The sequence below is a fragment of the Dipodomys spectabilis genome, unplaced genomic scaffold, assembly GCF_019054845.1.
Source record: "Dipodomys spectabilis isolate Male_0828 unplaced genomic scaffold, ASM1905484v1 ptg000017l, whole genome shotgun sequence".
NCBI classification, from domain to species: Eukaryota; Metazoa; Chordata; class Mammalia; order Rodentia; family Heteromyidae; genus Dipodomys; species Dipodomys spectabilis.
In genome coordinates this window covers 20,929,735-20,949,187 of record NW_024870694.1, presented here as the reverse complement: position 1 = coordinate 20,949,187, position 19,453 = coordinate 20,929,735, and the positions used below count along the sequence as shown (strand labels likewise).

General features: G+C 53.1%; 2 protein-coding genes across 4 annotated transcripts; one reads left to right on the top strand and one right to left on the bottom strand.

Moving 5' to 3' along the window:
- Window positions 1-1,308: 1,308 nt before the first annotated feature.
- Window positions 1,309-7,554, bottom strand: Thpo (thrombopoietin). Of its 2 annotated transcripts, none has more exons than XM_042669174.1 (6): window positions 7,443-7,554; window positions 5,962-6,124; window positions 5,610-5,737; window positions 5,181-5,267; window positions 2,336-2,503; window positions 1,309-2,120 (listed from the first exon to the last, which is right to left on the bottom strand). In XM_042669174.1, exons 2-6 carry the CDS (start codon window positions 5,972-5,974, stop codon window positions 1,470-1,472), a joined length of 1,047 nt encoding a protein of 348 aa, XP_042525108.1. In that variant the 5' UTR covers window positions 5,975-6,124; window positions 7,443-7,554; the 3' UTR covers window positions 1,309-1,469. The 2 variants fall into 2 exon arrangements, with proteins under 2 accessions (XP_042525108.1, XP_042525114.1); XM_042669180.1 differs by having other exon boundaries at window positions 1,309-2,108.
- A 1,979-nt stretch (window positions 7,555-9,533) lies between these two features.
- Chrd (chordin) lies at window positions 9,534-18,915 on the top strand. Of its 2 annotated transcripts, none has more exons than XM_042668753.1 (23): window positions 9,534-9,684; window positions 9,900-10,003; window positions 10,446-10,575; window positions 10,739-10,867; window positions 10,955-11,054; window positions 11,178-11,265; window positions 11,600-11,741; window positions 11,865-12,005; window positions 12,084-12,166; window positions 12,244-12,391; window positions 12,553-12,659; window positions 12,779-12,898; window positions 13,673-13,829; window positions 14,136-14,356; window positions 15,022-15,135; window positions 15,364-15,642; window positions 15,733-15,826; window positions 15,922-15,978; window positions 16,210-16,313; window positions 16,820-16,922; window positions 17,706-17,860; window positions 18,035-18,134; window positions 18,470-18,915. In XM_042668753.1, the coding sequence occupies exons 1-23, from the start codon at window positions 9,534-9,536 to the stop codon at window positions 18,520-18,522; spliced, it is 2,880 nt and encodes a 959-aa protein (XP_042524687.1). In that variant the 3' UTR covers window positions 18,523-18,915. The 2 variants fall into 2 exon arrangements, with proteins under 2 accessions (XP_042524687.1, XP_042524680.1); XM_042668746.1 differs by having other exon boundaries at window positions 18,467-18,915.
- The last annotated feature ends 538 nt before the right edge of the window (window positions 18,916-19,453 follow it).

The window sequence follows — 19,453 nt, the reverse complement described above, 5'->3', positions numbered from 1 at the left end:
TTTTAGTAGTTTACGTATTTAAGCCCTCAGGGCTTAAGAGGTCTTTCACAGTAAGTAGAATCAGTGAACAATATGCTAGACGATGCATCACACTGGGGAGATTATGGGTTTCAGAGTGAGTCTCACTAAGGTGTTTCTTTTCCTGCACAGGCTATGGGACCACTAGGAATTCACCTGGCTTCTCTGAGCTTTAGTTGCTTCATTTGCAAAATACAGATGGATAGTACCTATCTTATAGAATTGTGTCAGCATTAAAAATAAAAGTTAATATAAAACTCCTAGCTTTCACCCTGTTGCCTTTGAGGACCTTGGGCTATTTGTGGTAGTGTATGAACTCTGGGATCCTCTCTACCTATATGATAGCCTTTCCGCTTTGTATTGGAAGAGAGGAAAAAGTTTCCACTAATATTCATGCAGCAACCTATGGAGTTAGCACTTTGACAATATTTGCAAAGTCTTAGAAGCTGGCTTCATTTTAGGGCTCTCATAGCAGAGCTAATGGTAGTTACACAGGGCTGTTTTTCAGATGCACTTGTGGGGATGGGAAATGAGCCTTCAACTTGCTCTTTGGCTTGTCCTCCTGCTGTGTGGGCTCAAGGAGCCCGATTCATGCCACTTCCTGCACTTCCCCCTGACCTCCACAGGAGGGAGGCAGGAGCCCAGGCCTGGTGAAGTTTCCTGCTGAGTTGCTGATGTGTTAGCTGTTTGCTCAGCTGTCACATCTAGGTCTTCACTGAACTGTATTACACAGCCTTACCTGGGGTGTGAGGCTTCCTGTTAGCTTTCTTGGATGGGGAGAGGGGGGTGTCTATTGCCCCTATGAAGAACATCTTTTTCTGGCTTTCTAGCTTGCTTTGGGCATTCTCATTCTTTCACAGTTTCATTTGCCTATTATGTGGAGCCTCTCTTCTTTCTAGGATTTTGCTATGTAGCCTAGACTGGCCTCAGACTCCTGTCAGCCTCCTGTCAGCCTCCTGAGTCTGAAGATTACTGGGCATGCACCAATACAAGGAGCTCTAGGAACAGCCTTTTAAAGAGACCCTTGTTACTCATTTATCAAGAATAAGGATATCTTCAGAATAGAGGACCAAACAGACTCTCACAGAACGATAGTAAACAGGGTGGAAACAGTGGAAGGACTTAAACGTGAAGTGAAGCAAACGACCCTTCCTCTATTCAAAGGCCAGGCCAGGACTTTGCTGAACAATCATATGAATAAGAACATATAGAAAATTAGTGAGATCACTGCATATTTGTGCAGAAAATAGACCAAATATTGGAGATAGTTTTTTTTTAAAATAGCTTCTGAAGTTTTATGATGTACAGTGAAAAATATTCCTTTTTTCTTTCTTGTGTTTCTCTACAAGGCTTTAGGTTTCAAGTGAAAGCAGGATGTCTGGTGTAGCAGCAATTGTCTCTCAGAAAAAGAACATGAGAGACACTGCTGATGCTGGCAGGACTGGACGACTTCATCCTTCCTGGGACAGATTCTGGGAGTGAGGGTGGGCTGATACTGGGAGAGAGCTGGGAGAGTTGGGTACGATAGCAGAAGAGTCAGGAAACATGGGGTGGAGCTGGGGTGAAGCTGGGGTGGGCGGAGGAGAGAAGAGTATATACTGTCCAGTAGGAGGATGTGTTGGGAAAGTAGAATATTCAGTCTGGAGGGTGGGGGACAGGGAGCCTGTATCCAAAGCTCCAGGTAGACCATCTGGCACCTCTCCAGTCCTGGGTGAGGCTCCAGGAAAGAGTCCATGAGATCCATTCAGAGGTCCATGTGTCTTGTTCAGGATTTGGTCTGGGGACCTGGAGGTTTGGTTCAGCAGACCAGGAATCTTGGCTCTGAATCCTTGCAGCTTGTTTAGAAGTCCGGAGCCAGTAGTTCTGGCAGAGACACTGATATTTGTCTCCAGCAATCCAAAAGTCCTGTTTGAGAGCTTGTGCAGTGTGGGGGGTAGAGAGGTACTGTTCAGGACAGTTGTGGCAGGTAGGGACCGCCTGATGCAGAGAGAGGGCCCTCCTACAAGCAGCAGGAAACGCACCTTTCCTCGGAGCAGTTGCTGGAAGCTCAGGAAGATGGCATTGGGATCCTTGTGAGCTGTGGTCCTGCCCTGTGGAGGAAGCTGTAGGCAGAGGATGGGCCTGAGGCCAGAGAGCAGGCCCACACATCAGCCCTTCCTTGACTACAAAAAAATGGTTTCAGCACCCAGGCATTATGACTTAGGCCAGCTCATGTACCCCAAAGATATCCCAGGATCTTCTTTCTTCCCTCAAGAAGAGACTTTAGAGACTGAGTCAAAGAAGTTCAGTTTCTCTAGATCCTTCACTAAGGACTTACCTGGGTCCCAAGGAGGCCTTGCAGAGCCCCAAGGAGGAGACGGACCTGTCCAGAAAGCTGTCCCAGAAGAGACGAGAGGCAAGTGGGACCAAGTTGTCCACGTGCAGCCATCACTCCCTCCAGCAGAAGGGTCACAGCTCCCAGAATGTCCTGTGCCTTGCTCTGCTCCTGGAAGAGATGGATGAAGAGAGAATCTGCTTCAAAGGGTGTGCTAATAGTGGGTGGGGTGCCCTCAGGAGTAGCCAACAGGATGAATCATAGGAGCTGAGAATTGGACAGGACCACGGTCCCACCCAGCACAGGAATTCTTTCACAGTCTTCCGACAATTGGTCATCGGCCTCTGCTTCAATAACTCCAGTGTAGAGCCAACCCAGCCTGGTCTCACACTGACTTTGAGTCAGAAAGTCCTGCCCTATTAGTTTGTAGTTCTAGGTTCTAGTGCTACAGAGTCTTAGTACTGTGGCATTTTAAAAGTTAAATGTAAAGACAAAACTACTATAATGATAATAAAAGTGAAGGGAATGATCATAAAAGTGAAGTGATCATAAAAATGAATGGAAGGGCTAGAAATAAAAGCAATTCATAGGAACTGCCTTTCTCCCCTGGGCCAGTGTCCCTAGCAGAACTTGAGGAAAGAAATGGATTCCAGGGATCTTAGAGGTAGGAGAATGCTTCCTTCTAGTAGTTTCTTCTGGGTCCCAAGTTCTTGTCTACCTCTTTTCTCTAAGCCAATCAGACAATTTTGTGGTTTTGTTTTCTCAACCATTGCTTGTATAACATTTTCTAGCTTCTTGCTGCTTGCTTCTGAACACATGTTAGTTGAATATGATTCCTCTTAATAAATTAACATATGTCTCAGAGGAATGAGATGTCTAGTATTCAGGTCAATAATTTTATAGAGTTCTATAGGGATGTTTCTGTAATGTGGATGCTAAACATCCAAAGCAGTCAAAGCAGTTACTAGATTTAAAACTAGTTTCTTTTGGACTGGGTGTGTATCTCATGGGTAGAGAATTTGCCTGGCATGTGTAACACCCTGAGTTCTGTCCTTACACCACAAAAATGCAGGGAGAGAAAGAGAAAGAGGTGAGGGAAGAGAATGAATAAAAGTAGCTACTTTGGGGTCTATTTAATACTCAAATCTTTTTTGGTAGGAAGTACTAGAGCTAGATGTTTAAATGAGGGAATTAATATGCCATGATTTAAAAGCTGGAATAGGAATTACACGTGTAGAATTATATATACAGCTCTCTTAAATTTCACCTTAGCTTTTGTTTTTGTCATATGGTGCTGGGATGGAAGCCATGGACTTGCTTATGTCTGGCAACTATTTTACCATGGAGTTATATCCCCAGCCCTTGCTATATATACTTTTTTGGTGGTAGGGGGGCTATAGCTCAGATTGGCCTTGAACTTGCAATGCAGCTTAGGCTGGCCTTGAATTTGTCATCCCCTGCTTTAGCTTCCATAGTTCTGGGACTACAGGCATGTGACACAATGACCAGTAGTGATCTGAATCTTGATTCTGGCTTTTGTCATTCTAGTGATACTTCCTAGATTTGGGTCATCTATAGATAGCAGATTAGAAGTTGGCATGAAATGTCAAAAGTTTCTATTCAGCTTTTCATGGTTTTAGCCTAGCGTTTATTTGAAATAGTGACCCTGAAAGCTATCATCTTGTCAATAAAATATCATCATAGATTGGATTAGCAAAGCCAAAGTAAAAGTAAGATTTTTAGGGAGTTATACAATTTTGAAGGATTTTGGGGAAGCATAAATCTTTGTCTGTCTGTCTATCTGTCCTCTTTTTCCTTCTCTCCCCTCTTCTCTCTTCCTCTTCCCTTTTTTTCTCCTCTCTTCTCTCTTCCTCTTCTTTTTTTTTTTTTTGTCGGTCGTGGGGCTTGAACTCTGGGCCTGGGCTCTGTCCCTTAGCTCTTCAGCTCAAGGCAAGCGCTCTACCGCTTGAGCCACAGCGCCACTTCCGGTTTTCTAGTGGTTTATTAGAGATAAGAGTCTCACAGACATTCCTGCCCAGGCTGGCTTTGAACTGTGATCCTTAGATCTCAACCTCCTGAGTAGCTAGGCTTACAGGTGTGAGTCACCGGTGCCCAGCTCCTTTTTTTAAAAAAAAATTATTTTTGTAGTGCTGTAGATCAAACATATCCTTTTGAAAATGTTAGGCAATAGCCCAGCGCCAGTGACTCACGCCTGTAATCCTACCTACTCAGGAGGCTGAGATCTTCAGATTGCGGTTCAAAGCCAGCTAGGGCAGGAAAGTCCGTGAGACTCTTATCTCCAATAAATCACTAGAAAACCGGAAGTGGTGCTGTGGCTCAAGAGGTAGAGTGCTCACCTTGAGCTGAAGAGTGCAGGGACAGCACCCAGGCCCAGAGTTCAAGTCCCACGACCGACCAAAAAAAAGAAAAAAAATGTTAGTCAAGTGCTTTCTCTACTGAGGTATTTTATGTACATTTGTGTGTGTGTGTGTGTGTGTGTGTGTGTGTGTGCATGCGTGAGTGCGTGCACACACTAGAGCCTCACACATTTGCTGGGCCTTTTTGTTTTTGTTGTTGTTTTTTAGGTCATGGGGCTTGAACTCAGGGCTTGGGCACTGTCCCTGAGCTCTACCACTTGAGCTATAGTGCCACTTCCTTGGTGGGCCTTTTTGCCCTACCACTTGAGTTATGCCTCCACTTTTGGCTTTTTGCTGATTAATTGGACATAAGAGTCTCATGGATTTGTCTACCTGGGGATGGCCTGTAACTGATTCTCAAATCTCAGCCTCCTGAGTAGCTAGGATAATAGGCATGAGCCACCAGTGCCCAGATAGGATGGCTTTCTTACCATCTGGGTTTTCCATTCTCCCAGGCTAAAGTCTACAGCAGGCAATAGGACAGGTGTGGACAAGGGATTGACGTCTGGGCACTGGCTCTGTTGAGAAAGATGGGTAAGGGAAGAAAGGAGCTGAAATAGAAGGGAATAAGGTAGCTTCTAACATTTCAAGTACAGACTGAACTTGAGTAACTTAAACTCCCAGCCATGAAATATCTGGGTCAATTTGGGCAGGTGATTGTGACTGGGATAATCTGTGAGCACTATATTCAGACTAGAGCTTATAAAAGACTCACTAGTGCAAATCATAATTCTTGCTAGGGAGAGGACATCAGGAGACCATACTGAAGACTAGTCATTGTTTGGGGAATGAGAGGAAGTGATAGGAGGGTCCCTTACCAGTTAGGTGGATTGCGAGGGGCAGTGCTTGGGAAATCTCACCAGTTTGCTGTGAAGGACATAGGAGTCACGAAGCAGTTTATTTAGCAGTCGGAGATCACAGGCAGGAGGAGCTGGGCTGGATAGAGTTAGTCTTGCAGTAAGGAGAAGCATGACCATGAGGAGCAATTCTTAGGTGAGAACAGGTGAGGATGACAGGGGTGGACAAAGAAGAAGAAATGATCAGGTAATGATCCAGAAAATCCCACTGAAATGGGAGGAGGGATTGCTGTTCAGACGGACCCTGTATTCCTGGGAGATTGGGATTGGGTTATTCCTCCCCCTACCCCAGCAAGCCTCCCCGCCCCCCCTCCCCTCCATATTCCTGGCCCTAGTCCCTCAAGTGTTTTATTACCAGTCAGCCCCATTCTGGCCGGGATGTCTGACTGGAGTGGCTCCCTGTGTGGGGCCTCTCCCCTGAATCCTTCCTGGGGCCATGGAGGCGGCTTGGCCCTTAGGCTTCTGGGCAGAGTGGGGTGGGGCACAGGTGGGCCAAGGAAGAGGATCTGGAGTTTATCCTGAAAGTGACATGAATAGTGAACATTTCATCATGTTCTTAAGATAAAAAGACGCCTGGCAGAAGGAGAACAGATGCTAACAGGCCTTGAGCTGCTGACCAACCCAGAGCTACTGAAGCTCTGACTGCTCCCATGTTTCCCTGGGCCTATGGCATATGGTGTCTCCTATTTGTTAGAGCTCTTTAGTGACTCTCATACTCTCTCCACCCTGCTGAGAGGAGCTGAACAAGACAAGCATGCATACACATCTTAATTGGCCCCAAATTTTGGTTGTTAGGTGGGAGAAAATCTGGGGTAGGTATAGGGAAGGGAAGTAATGTATGGTTCAAGCCTGAAGATGAGAGTGGAAAATGGAGATGGAACATGCAGGGCATGCATAAAGTATTGAGGTGTAGCTTCAGTGTTGGGGAGTGGAGTGGAGGAGACAACTTGGGCTAAGATATAAATGGGACCAGCAGAGGGGCAGGGATTAACATTTAGTGTGAAAGACATCAGCTTCTCATTCCTTCCCTTTTTACTCTACATATAAAGCCCCCTAGAGTTTTTCTTTGTACTCCAAATTCTGAGATGCCCTGTAATCCAAGTAAAAAAGATGGCCTAACTGTCCTAGGACTTCCTTCCTGAGGTAAATGGCCCAGGATTGGGCACCTGCTGTGCAAGGTGATGCCCACTTTCCAAAGTTTACTTCACTTCAGACACCCACCAACATAACTATCTCATAGCTGCACCTGCTTCCCCACCTCCTCTGCAGACCCCTTCCGGTCCCTTCCCAGGACCCCCCACATGGCTTCCTCCTCCTTTCACAAGTTGTGCAAAGAGCCTGCACCTGATTCAATATTGGGATTTCCTGTAGGTCTGTCAACATACATGAGCCCTCCTCCCACCACCCGCTCCTTGTGTCCTAGCTTGCCTAACCCAGCTTCCCAAGTCCCAGGATTCAGAACCTTAAACTAGCAAGGAATGACCAGGTGAGACTAGAAATTAGGGCTATGTCCATCTTGGTACCGGATGATCAAACTCGCTACACACCTCCTTTCTTATTTTCTCCCTGGGCCCACGTCCCCTTTCCTAGGGCCAGCCAGGACTGTGTTGTATTCCACCAAGTCTGTGATCAGTAGCTCAGAAACCAGCACCCAACCCCCTACCCCTGCTCTGTCCTGCTCCTCCCATTCTGGGAAGGCTCCACTTTTCTCGACAAAGGTCAGTGCCTGTAGGTTCCAGTTTTCTTCCCCTCCCCCCGCGGAGAGTCTAACCCTTCTCTCCTGTCCTTCATACCATACCCTCACTTAACCCCCGACCCTGCTTGCCACTTGCTCACCCGGTGGAGAAGGGCTCCAGCACCCAGGTGCACAGCAGACAGCACTCTGGGGGGCAGATGAGTAGGAAGACATGCGTTGGGGCACAGCCCCTCCACTGCAGTGGGATCAAAACGCCTGCCCAGGCCACTTTTGCCCAATCAGAAAGCAGAGAGCCACTAGACACTAGCAAAGGCCCCCGGAAGTGACGATTTTTCCTACGGGTGCTGGACCTAGAGCCCCTGCCTGGACCATGGTCCATTAACAGAGCCCTGATCCTCCACCCACACATACCACCGGGAGGATTTACATAGGGATCTCTCTTTCTAGGAGATGGGAACCTGGGACCTAGCTGGAGGACAGATGGGAGAGAATCAGAGGGAAAATCCGTCAAGGCATGTTTGCTGGAGAAGAGATACAGAGGTCCTATATTAGACAGGTGTGATTTTTCAGTTCCTGGCTATCCAAATTTCTTTTCCCTGGACACCACACCTGTTGTAGAAACCCCACAAGACTCTATTTTCTGGTACTCCGGGGAATCCTTTTCCTGCCATTTCCCTCTTTCAAGTGGAAATCTGGTATTGTCTATGTTAGAAAAAGATCTTGTTAGGGATCCTGTTATGGGGAAAAGGTACAGATAGTTTGAGGGGACTGGAAGATGCTGGCTGTGTGCTGATTTAACACAAGCTTTTGTGCTAGGGTCCAGGGGCTTGGACAGCTAAGCCTACTTAACCTCTGTGCCAGTACCTTCCTTTGCTTGCCCTGTCTTTTGCCCTCTTTCATTCTTACCACTCTCCATGACAAGAGCAATAACCAGGCCCATGTGTCCCTGTCTTAGGAAAGACAGCTGCTGAGCCTCCCCCGCAAATACCTCCCTGCCGGCCCCCCTCTTCTTCTGGCCCTGGCCCTAGCTCCTTTGCTTTCCCCTTGGTCCCAGTCTCCCCACAGTCTGTCCTTGGGCCTCCTGGACTGACCTTGTCCCCTCCCCCTCCCCTTGTTCTTCCTTAGGCACTCTCCTGTGCCTTCTTGCAAGGATGGGCCCTGTTAAGGAGTATGGCCTAGATCCCGGAATTCTCCAGTTCAGTCAGAAGAGATGCCTCCCAAGATTAGGAAAGGAGGGTGCTGGGATAGCTGGGAGGATGGGGGGGGGGGGGGAGGTAGGGGTGGGAGGGGACAGGGAGGCACGACCAGAAGGCCAAGACAAAGGAGGTTGAGGATGGGCTGGAGAGGAAATGGGTCCCTTGGATGAGGGAAGAGGGTGGGAACGCGAGAGTAACGGTTGGATAGGCTTGAGCACAGGTTACAGTGGAGAGGAAACCGTCGTCACACCACAGAAGGGGGTACACGGCCTGTTTCTGGCTAGGTCCTTGACCTGGAGAACTCCAGCATGAGAGAGACCTGAGAGTGCAGGTAGAAACACACAAGGAAGAGAGAGGGGTGCTGCGGGCCCAGAGTCTAGTCATCCTAAAGCCATCCTCATCCTTCCAGCGGTTTTCGCCCAGTGACTGGTCCAGGCCTAGGGCCCGGCTCTGCCTCTCCCTGGTCCCAGACGCGCACCTCTTGGTCCAGCTGCCCGGTGGCCACGGGCAGTGCGGGAGGGGTGTGTGTGGCGGGGGGGGGGGGGCCTCCAGGCCCGCCTCTCCTCCCCTCCCCCTGTCCCTCCAGCCCCTCCCTCCTCCCCTGCCCGGTCCCAGCCCCTCCCTCCCCTCCCCCCATTCGCGATCCGGGCCGCCGCGGCTGGGCCGGACCCCCCGGGCTCAGCCCGGCCCCTCACGGAGCCGCCGCCGCCGCCGCCCCGTTTGCTGAGGAGGAGGCCCCCGGCCGGGGCGTCGGGCGAGGGGCATAAAACGAGCCGGCGCCGGCGCCCGAGGCACGAGTGCCGCGTACGGCCCGGGTCAGCGCCCGCCCGCCCGCCCGCGCGCCCCTCCCGGTCGCTCCTCTTGCCCCGCCCGGCCCGGCCCGGCGCCGACTCCGCGGCCGCCCGACGAGCCCCTGGCCGCACAGCCCGGGCCCCGGCTCCGGCCCCCTCCCGCTGGACCGCCCCCGGCCCGGCCCGCCTCCCTCCTCCGCGCCTCCCCCTCCCCGCCCGCCTCCCCAGCTGTCCCGCTCGCGTCATGCCGAGCCTCCCGGCCCCGCCGGCCCCGCTGCTGGTCCTCGGGCTGCTGCTGCTGCTCGGCTCCCGGTCGGCCCGCGGCGCCGGCCCCGAGCTCCCCGCGCTGCCCATCCGTTCCGAAAAGGAGCCGCTGCCGGTTCGGGGAGCGGCAGGTAGGTGGGCGCCTGGCGAGGGGACGTGCGGGCGGGGAGTCCGGCTCTCGGCAAGTCTGCGCCCGCCAGAGGGGGCCCCGGGCGCAGGTGGCTGGGCGCCGCGCGCGGGCTGGAGGGGTGCGCGGGGCCGGGGGCCCCGGGGCCCGGGGGCAGCGCCCAGGGCTGGCATGCCGCACGAGCGGGACAGCGGCCGCCAGCCAAGCCCATCCCTGCAGGCTGCTCCTTCGGCGGGAAGGTCTATGCCTTGGACGAGACGTGGCACCCCGACTTGGGGGAGCCCTTCGGGGTGATGCGCTGCGTGCTGTGCGCCTGCGAGGCGGTGAGTGGAGCCCACGGTCGCGGGCCGGGCTGTTGAGGACAGGGCAGCGCCGGGGTCCTGGGATCTGCCGGGGAGAAAGATACTTGGGATATTTTTGCGGTGGAGGTAGGGGGGATAGCCCCTTTTCAAGTGTCAGGTGCTGACAATTATTGATCGCCCACCGTGGGGCCAACTGCCTTTCGTCGTCTCTCACTTAACTCCCGCTGCAACCTTGCTAAGAGACAGAGCAAGTAACCCGCGTTTCCAGACAGGGATCCCAAGGAACAGAGAAGTTAGGAAACGTGTCTAGAGCCTTGCAGCTTTTAAGTGCCAGAGCTGTCTGATGCCAGCTGAAGATCTTACCCTGGTCCTTAGACGCTGCCTCCTTAACCCCCCCGACCCCGCAGTCTGACCCGTTTGCCATCTTGCACGCACTTGATTTTCCCTTGTGCTCTGCGATCAGCCTCAGTGGGGTCGCCGTGGGAGGGGCCCTGGCAGGGTCAGCTGCAAGAACATCAAACCAGAGTGCCCAGCCCTGGCCTGTGGGCAGCCACTCCAGCTGCCGGGACACTGCTGCCAGACCTGCCCCCCGGGTAAGGCCCGCTCCGAGGCGAGGCACGGCGAGGCGAGGGGAGGGCAGGGTGGCAGGGCAGCACCAACAGGTCCTGGGCCACTTGTTTGGGGAGGAGGCTGGCCCTCCACGTGGTCAGCTGAAGCCAGTGCCTCTTACCCCCCCCCACCCCCCCCCGGGCACAGAGAGCAGCAATCCGGAGCAGCAGACGCCAGGCCTGTCCTTCGAGTATCCGAGGGACCCGGAGCACCGCAGTTATAGCAACCGCGGGGAGCCAGGGGCTGAGGATCGGGCCCGCGCTGACGGCCACACGGGTAGGCGGGGACGCGGGTCGGATCTTCGTCGGGGCGGGCCGTCAGCAGCGCGTTGATGGAGTTCAGGTCATCTTCCTCTCCTTGCAGACTTCGTGGCGCTGCTGACAGGGCCGAGGTCGCAGGCTGTGGCACGTGCCCGCGTTTCGCTGCGTCGCTCCAGCCTACGGTTCTCCATCTCCTACCAGCGGTGAGGAAAGGGAAGGAGGGAGGAGCAGCCAGCCGGAGGCTCGGGAAGAGAAACGGGAAGAGGGAGCTTGTTGCTTCCAGTCAGGGTTCTGGATCCAATTTCACCAGACTTTCTCATTCACAGACTGGACCGCCCCAGTAGGGTCCGATTCTCAGACTCCACCGGTAGTGTCCTGTTTGAACACCCTGCAGCCCCTGCCCAAGATGGCCTGGTGAGATGATGCCATTTATGAGTGCTTATTAAGTAAGGGTACTGTACAGAGAGCATGCTCTGTGTTGCCTGTTTTGGTCTTCAAATCAGAGCAGTGAGAGGATGGCTCTGTCATTATGATGCCCATTTTACAGATGAGGAAACTGAGACTCAGGAGCAGAATCTGATTTGTTCAAGGTCACACAGCTAATAGGTGGTAAAGCTAGGATTTGAACCCAAACATTTGGCTTGGAGTTTGTTTCTCTTCCATATTCCCTTCTCATCAGTTCTGGATCTCTTAGCTGGACTGTCCTTCGTGCTATCTGATTGTGGACTTTCTTTTTTCTCTGCTCCAGGTCTGTGGGGTATGGCGGGCGGTGCCTCGATTATCTCTGCGCTTTCTTAGGGCAGAACAGCTGCATGTGGCATTAGTGACACCCACACACCCTTCAGGGGAGGTCTGGGGTCCTCTCATCCGGCACCGGGCCCTGGCTGCAGGTAAAGGGGGCCAGCAGCTCCCTTTCCCCAGGCATGAAGATCTGAGCTTTCTCTTTCCTGGGAGTGGGGTTGGCCCAGGAGAGGATTTTCTGATGGATTTTCTCATGGTTCTCCTTTTCCCAGAGACATTCAGTGCCATTCTGACTCTGGAAGGCTCACAGCAGCAGGGTATAGGGGGTATTGCCTTGCTCACCCTTAGTGACACAGAGGACTCTCTGCATTTTTTACTACTCTTCCGGGGGCTGCTGGAACCCAGGAATGGGGGTAAGTAGTGGGGGGAAGCCTGTGAGAGGGCAGGGAGGGTGCCTGTTTCTCAAATGCCCACGTATGTGGCCATTCCAGCACCAGCCCAAGTTCCTGTGAGGCTCCAGATTCTCCACCACGGGCAGCTACTTCGAGAGCTCCAGGCCAATGTCTCAGCCCAGGTGAGGGAGGGTCTGGTTCTTGCTACCACCTGCTCTGGCCTCTTGCTGTTGCCCACCACACTCTGTTCTGTCATCAGGAGCCAGGATTTGCTGAGGTGCTGCCCCACTTGACAGTCCAGGAGATGGACTGGCTGGCACTGGGGGAGTTGCAGATTGCCCTGGAAAGGGCAGGTGGGCCAGAGCTGCGCATTAGTGGACACATGGCTGCCAGGCAGAGCTGTGATGGTGAGGCAGGAAGGGGCCTGGCCTGGCACCTTGGGTACATACAACTGAGGCACAGGCTTGTGCCAGGGAAGAGGCCAAAGTGGGAATGGGAGGGAGGAAGAGAGATCCTGGGGGCTAAGGGTGCTGGGTGATCCTGTCACCACGTGTCTTGCCCCCTGCAGTCCTGCAAAGTGTCCTTTGTGGGGCTGATGCCCTGATTCCAGTCCAGACGGGTGCAGCTGGTTCTGCCAGCCTCACACTGCTAGGAAATGGCTCCCTGATTTACCAGGTAAGAGTCAAGCCTGTGGGAGGTGGGAAAGGCTGCAGCTCAGGGCCTTGCTGTACAGTGATTCAAGCCTCACACCTTGGCTGCCACTCCAATTTGCCCTTGTCTAACTTGCTGTCCAGATACAAGTTGTAGGTACGAGCAGTGAGGTGGTAGCTATGACACTGGAGACCAAGCCTCAGCGAAGGGACCAGCGCACGGTCCTGTGCCACCTGGCTGGACTCCAGACTGGAGGACACACGGTGAGAACTCTGGGATCCATGTGCCAGAACTGCCAATGTGTGCATTGTGGGAAGTGAGGGGGGTTGAACAGGGAAATAAAGTATCATTCACAGGCTCGTTCATTGATTCCTTTATTCATACGACACTCTTAGTGAACCTCAGGCTAGGGACAGTGGAAGGTATTAAGAAAAATAGTGCAATAGGCCATATAAGAAATATCAGAGTGCCCAGCACCAATGGCTCACACCTATCTATAATCCTTGCTACCCAGGAGGCTGAGATCTGAGGATCATGGTTTGAAGCTAGCCCAGGCAGAAAAGTCCCTGTGAGACTCTTATCTCCAATTAACCATTCAAAACCAGAAGTGGCACTGTGTCTCAAGTGGTAGAGCACCAGACTTGAGCACAAAGAGGCTCAGGGACAGTGCCCAGACCCCAAGTTCAAGTTCTATAACCGACAAAAAAAAAAAAAAAAAAAGTAATGTCAGATGACTGCTACCGCCTGGGCCTTTGTATGCATCAGGTATTGCATTGGTTGCTTTAGGTACATCTTTTTTTTTCTTCATAGTATACATTTTGTAGATAGGGAATTGAAGGCTCAGAGAGGATAAGTATCTCTCTAAGGTTGTCATGTGTCAAGGAAGTAGCAGAAGAGGTCCTGCCAAGCCCAGTGTTAGTGTTGTGGAGAAGGGTGTGTGTGGTCGTGATGGTGTGTGTGTGTGGGGGGGGGTGAGATGTGAACCCTGGAAAAGCCTTAACATCTGGGCTTGTGTGAAATCCTTTGCTGTCCCCCAGACTGTGGGTGTCTGCTCAGGAATAGGTGCCCGCGGGGTGCATATGTTGCTGCAGAATGAGCTGTTCCTGAATGTGGGCACCAAGGACTTCCCAGAAGGAGAGCTGCGGGGACATGTGTCTGCCCTACCCTATAGTGGGCACAGTGCCCGCCATGATAGTGAGTGCCCCACAGTCTGCCTGCCCTTCAGTGTCCTCTGACCTGTGACTCAAGCATGGGAGGGATGGTACCAGAGGGCAGTCCTGCTGTCTTCTTCCTACTGGTTGGGGAAGATGGGGTAGATAGAGTGGTCCTGATAGCTAACTCAACCTGGTTGCATGGTTCAAGGCCGAAAGCCTCCCTCTGTCTCCACCCTGGGCCTCTGTCTCAGTCTCTGTTGGGGATGACGGGGGTGGGGATGGGAAGCTGTTGAGTTTTAGGGCTGCTCAAGACCATTGTCTCATCTTTCCTTTTCTATGGACCTAGCATTGCCTGTGCCCCTGGCTGGAGCCCTTGTGCTGCCTCGTGTGCAGAGCCAGGCAGCGGGGCACGCCTGGCTGTCCCTGGATACACACTGCCACTTACACTACGAAGTGCTGCTGGCTGGCCTTGGAGGCTCAGAACAGGGCACTGTCACTGCTCACCTCCTTGGGCCTCCTGGGATGCCATCACCCCGGCGGCTGTTGAAAGGATTCTATGGCTCAGAGGTAAGGATGTGATGGTAGGCGGCACTTGGAAAATCTCTCCTTTTTTGGGGGGGAAGAGTTGCTTGGGGGCTTGAACTCAGGGCCTTATGCACTTGCTTGGCTTTTTTTTTCACTCAAAGCTTGGATTCTCCCACCTGAGCCACACATGTGCTTTCGGCTTTTTGCTGGTTAGTTGAAGATAAGGGTCTCACAGATTTTTCTGTCTGGTCAGGCTTTGAACTCTGATGACCTGATGACCATCACCTGAGCCACCAGCACTCTGCTTTTACATTGGAAGGGTTGTGTGGGGCTGTGGTTGGGGAAGCAGAAGGCGGGCAGCGTGGTGGTATCACAGAGCCAGCATGGGCTTGGGGTTCAGATAGGCGTGGGTATGAACCTGAGTCAGGCTTTTATTATGCATTCTCAGCTTTGCATCCTCAGTGGATACTATATAAGATAATGAGTCCCTAGAGAGGTAGGTGGGGTAGACCCCTGAAGCAGCGCAGACTCTCATGGACTTAGAGGCAGAGAGATCTGGCTTCTAAGCTCCACACCAAAGAGCTGCCAAAGGGACTCTGCTATCCTACAGACCTTATTTGGGTCTCAGTTTCTTTATCTGCAAATTGGGGGCAATAGGCTTCACGCTGAAGTGCCTTGTTTTCATCCTTTGTCTTGCTTCTCCTCAGGCCCAGGGTGTGGTGAAGGATCTGGAGCCGGAGCTGCTGCGGCACCTGGCTCAGGGCACCGCTTCCTTGCTGATCACTACCAAGGGTAGCCCCCGCGGGGAGCTCAGAGGGCAGGTAGGTGGGCCGTGGGCAGTGGGGATGGCGCCCTCATCCGCAGAATCTCCAACTCTGGCGGGTGGCGAGGAAGAGGCCATCCAGGTGCTTAAGGAGGCTGGCAGCTCACCACCCAGGCCCGGAGGCTGGGATGAGCGAGGTGGCTGATGACCTGGGCTGGGGCACTCAGGAGGGTGGCGGCGGCTTCTGCGGGCTGGTGGAGACCGAAGCCTCAGCCTCTCCTCCCAGGTGCACATCGCCAACCAATGCGAGGTGGGTGGCCTGCGTCTGGCGGCGGTCGGGGCCGAGGGGGCGCGGGCGCGGGTGCCCGGGGCTCCGGATGCAGTGGCAGTCGTGCTACCAGCATTGCCCGCCGGCCCAGCTCCTGAGGCTCCAGCACCACCCAAACCTGGAGGCCTTGGGCGGCCCCGAGACCCCAATATGTGCTTCTTCGAGGGGCAGCAGCGCCCCCATGGGGCTCGCTGGGCCCCCAACTATGACCCGCTCTGCTCACTCTGCACCTGTCAGGTAGGAGACCTGGGAAGGGCCGGTGCCCGTGGGTCCTGGGTCTGGGGCGCCGGGCTGGCACCCTGTCAAAGCTCTCACCCCACTCTACAGAGACGAACGGTGATATGTGACCCAGTGGTGTGCCCCCCGCCCAGCTGCCCGCACCCGGTGCAGGCGCAGAACCAGTGCTGCCCCACGTGTCCTCGTGAGTTCCCGTGGGAGGGCGGGGCAAGGGGCACGGGGGCGGGGCTCGAGGGGCACAGGGTCGGCATCCACCTCGCTATTTCTTTGGCTCCACAGAGAAACAAGATGGCAGAGACCTGCCAGGGCTGCCAAGGAGCCGGGACCCTGGAGAGGGTGAGTTGGAAGAGTGCCTCCAGGAGGAAGCCAGGCGGGGGACCAGAGTGTGGTGGGGAGGCTGAGCTGCCCGGGGTCTGCATTACCCTTGGCAGGCCTCATTAGTGTTGCTGGCCCATGAGTGGGCCCTGGGCTTAGGCCAGGGTGGGGCTGGCCTGAGGTTCAAGCCTTAGTTGTGGGCCTGGCAGAGGAGCTGGGTACTAATGGCAACTGGGCGCTGTCCCCCACCAGGCTGCTATTTTGATGGTGACCGGAGCTGGCGGGCTGCAGGTACCCGGTGGCACCCCGTGGTACCCCCCTTTGGCCTAATTAAGTGTGCTGTCTGCACCTGCAAGGTATGGCTGGCCAATTTTCTCTGGTGCCATCACCCAGCGGGGTCTGCAGAGACGGGGAGGGGGCTGCCTGGAGAGCAAAGCCCATTCTAGCTGAGAAGGGCTCAAGGTTGGAACCAAAAGAGAGAGAGAGAGAGGAGAGAGAGAAGAGAGAGACACAGGGAGAGAACAGAGAAAGTCCCTCAGGATTTGGGAGCCCACTTTCCTATAGGAGTGGGGAGAGGACTTGATGTGGTGGTAAATTGTTGCTCTGCCATCTGACTGGCTCCATGTGACCCTGAACACTTTCTGAACCTCTCTGAGCCCCCCTTTCCTCCTGTGAGCAAACAGGGTGCATCTGTCTACCTTGCAGGGCATAATGAGGGCTGACTTCAGTTATGTAAGCGAAGCCCAGGCCTCAGAGTTAAAAGTCACAAATATATTTCACCTGAGGCTGAGGGAAGTTGAAGGAGGAGTAGGAGGCTTACCATGTCCTCCTCCTTTCTGACACCTCACTTGACTCCCCACAGGGGGGCACTGGAGAGGTGCACTGTGAGAAGGTGCAATGCCCCCGGCTGGCCTGTGCCCATCCTGTCCGTGCCAACCCCACTGACTGCTGCAAGCAGTGTCCAGGTAAGAGGTACTCACCCTTGGAGTTGGGGCAGGTGAAGGCATACAAGATGAGGATGAGAGAGGGTCTTCTCAACAATTCAGCATTTACTGAGTATTGCACTGGGCATAGCCTGGAGCCAGCACTCTAAATACAGTGGAAAGAATGCATATGTATAGTGGGGTGAAATAGGTGTAGTTCCTGTCCCACCACACATCTTTCCACGCATCCTTCTATCCATCTATCTACTCACCCATCCCTTCATTCACCATTCACCCATTTATTTATATTCCTACTCATCTGTCTACACATCCTCCCACCCATGCATCTACTCATCCATCCATCCATCCATCACATATCCATTCGCTCATTTATCTATTTACCCATCTGTCCATACACATATTTCCATCCATGCATCTACTCATCCATCCATCCATTCCCACATCACCCACACATGCTTCTGTACATCCATTCATTTATCCACTCATCTGTCCATCATCTGTCTGTCCATCTAACTGCCCACACATCCATCTATCATCTATTCATACACCCATTTACAATCCATCCACACATTATTCCATCTATCGATCATCCATCATCCATCCTGCCAGATGCTTCCATTTATCCATCCATCAAGGTTTCTGCTTATCCACTCATCATCCATTCATCCATCTACCCATCCATCCCTATCTATCCATCATCATCCATTCACTAAGTATTAGGAACTGCTAGATTCTGGGGATTCAAAGAGAAATCAAAGCCAATGGACTCTCTAAGGCTGACTCCTGTCACTTCCTTCCCAGCAGTAGGGTCAGTGGCCCACCCCCAGCTGGGGGACCCCATGCAGGCTGATGGGCCCCGGGGCTGCCGTTTTGCTGGACAGTGGTTCCCAGAGAGCCAGAGCTGGCATCCATCAGTGCCCCCCTTTGGGGAGATGAGCTGTATCACCTGTAGATGTGGGGTAAGTAAGTGAGGGACTGTCTGAGATAAGTAAGGGGGCCTGTCATCAGGGTGGTGAGACCTTTCCAGGGAAAGACCTTTCCAGACAGGTGGGTGAAACTTCTCTGAAGAGGCTAAGGGCCACCTTGCCCAGGTGTCTCTGGGAACTCTTACCATCTGCTCTATTCTGCACCAGGCAGGGGTGCCCCACTGTGAGCGCAATGACTGTTCACTACCACTGTCCTGTGGCTCAGGGAAGGAGGGTCAATGCTGTTCCCACTGCACACCACGGCGGCGTAAGTGAGGGAGGCCAGGGGCAGCAGCCGTGGGCTGGCTGTGGGATGCCTGGAGGGAGGGAGCCCCTTCCCTCTAGGAATCATGCAGTCTGCCTCATCGTGCTTTTCTAGTCCACTCTGGCAGGGTTTTCACTTAATTTCAATTCTTTACAAATGAGATGCCTGAAGCTCAGAACATTTAAGAATCCAGATGGAGGTTACGTAGCTGGTGGAACTCACCTTGTTTGGAAAAGTCGGGCCTTTCTGGAGCTAGAGTGGAGAGGCTTGGCTTGTATCTCCCTCCATGACACTCTGTCTCTACTCCTACAACTATCACTCCCTTCTGTCTCCAGCAGGACTTGAGACCAGGATGATTCCACAGCTAGAGAAAGAAGCGGAAGGCTCCTAGGGAGCAGCCAGAAGGCCTCACGACCAAGAGGAAGGGCCTGAGCTGGGGGAAGAGGTGGCTTTGAGGACCCTGCATCCTCCAGTGGGAAAACTCTGTGCCTTTGGCTCCTCTATTCTGCCTCTTTTCCCTTCCCCACTACCTCTGGGAAGCAGAACTTCACAAGGGGAAGGGGTGGTCCAGCCACAGCAAGGCCAGATCCGCTCCAACTCTGCCCTGCTACCCTCTGGCCTCTGCCCTGGAAGCCCAAATCCCTTCATTTTGTACATAGTATCACTGGCTTATTGTGATTTTTAATTTATCCTCACTCAGCGCCAAGGGTTCCCTGATACCATTCCTGCTGCCCCTGAGCTGAGCAGAGTCATTATTGGAAAATTTTGTATTTATTAAAACTTTTTTTTTTGGTCTCTGGGCTCAAGGTGGGCTCTTATAAAAAAAAAAAGCACACACACAATTATTTTATTTACTTATATTGTGCTGGTACTGAGATTTGTACCCAGGGCCTCACACTCTTGTTCAGCTTTTTTTTTTTCTCACAGCTAGCACTCTACCATTTGAGCCATGCCTCCAGCATCTGTGTGACAAAGAAGTTAAATGATCTCCGGTGGAGAAGGGACTGAGAGTAGGAGGTGACAGGAAAGAGTTCTGGCTCAGGAGTTTCCCCGCTCACCCGTGGGGAGCGGAGGACTCTTGGGAAGGTTGCAGGATGGCACAATCGCTGGCTGGCATCAATGTCTGTGTTCCACAGAGAGAATTGGGATTCTCCTTCAGACAAACTGGAGCTCCTGGGCCCTGCGACTCAAAGCAGGATTTAGACTCAAGTTCAGTCAAACAGGGCTGGTGTTTCTGCTGACTCCATATTTTGAACTTGCTCCAAAAAGGGAAATGAAAGTGTCTCCAGCCTTTACTGTCCTTTTCTAAAGTGAGTCATTGG

Coding starts and splice junctions, on each gene's coding strand:
- Thpo (XM_042669174.1), bottom strand. Junction 5,268..5,609: donor ATGTCCTTCACAGCAAACTG/GTGAGATTTCCC, acceptor CTTTCTCAACAG/AGCCAGTGCCCAGACGTCAA. Junction 2,504..5,180: donor GAGAATGGAAAACCCAGATG/GTAAGAAAGCCA, acceptor CATCTCTTCCAG/GAGCAGAGCAAGGCACAGGA.
- Chrd (XM_042668746.1), top strand. CDS start 9,534: ATGCCGAGCCTCCCGGCCCCGCCGGCCCCGCTGCTGGTCCTCGGGCTG. Junction 10,576..10,738: donor CTGCCAGACCTGCCCCCCGG/GTAAGGCCCGCT, acceptor CCCCGGGCACAG/AGAGCAGCAATCCGGAGCAG. Junction 12,006..12,083: donor GCTGGAACCCAGGAATGGGG/GTAAGTAGTGGG, acceptor TGGCCATTCCAG/CACCAGCCCAAGTTCCTGTG.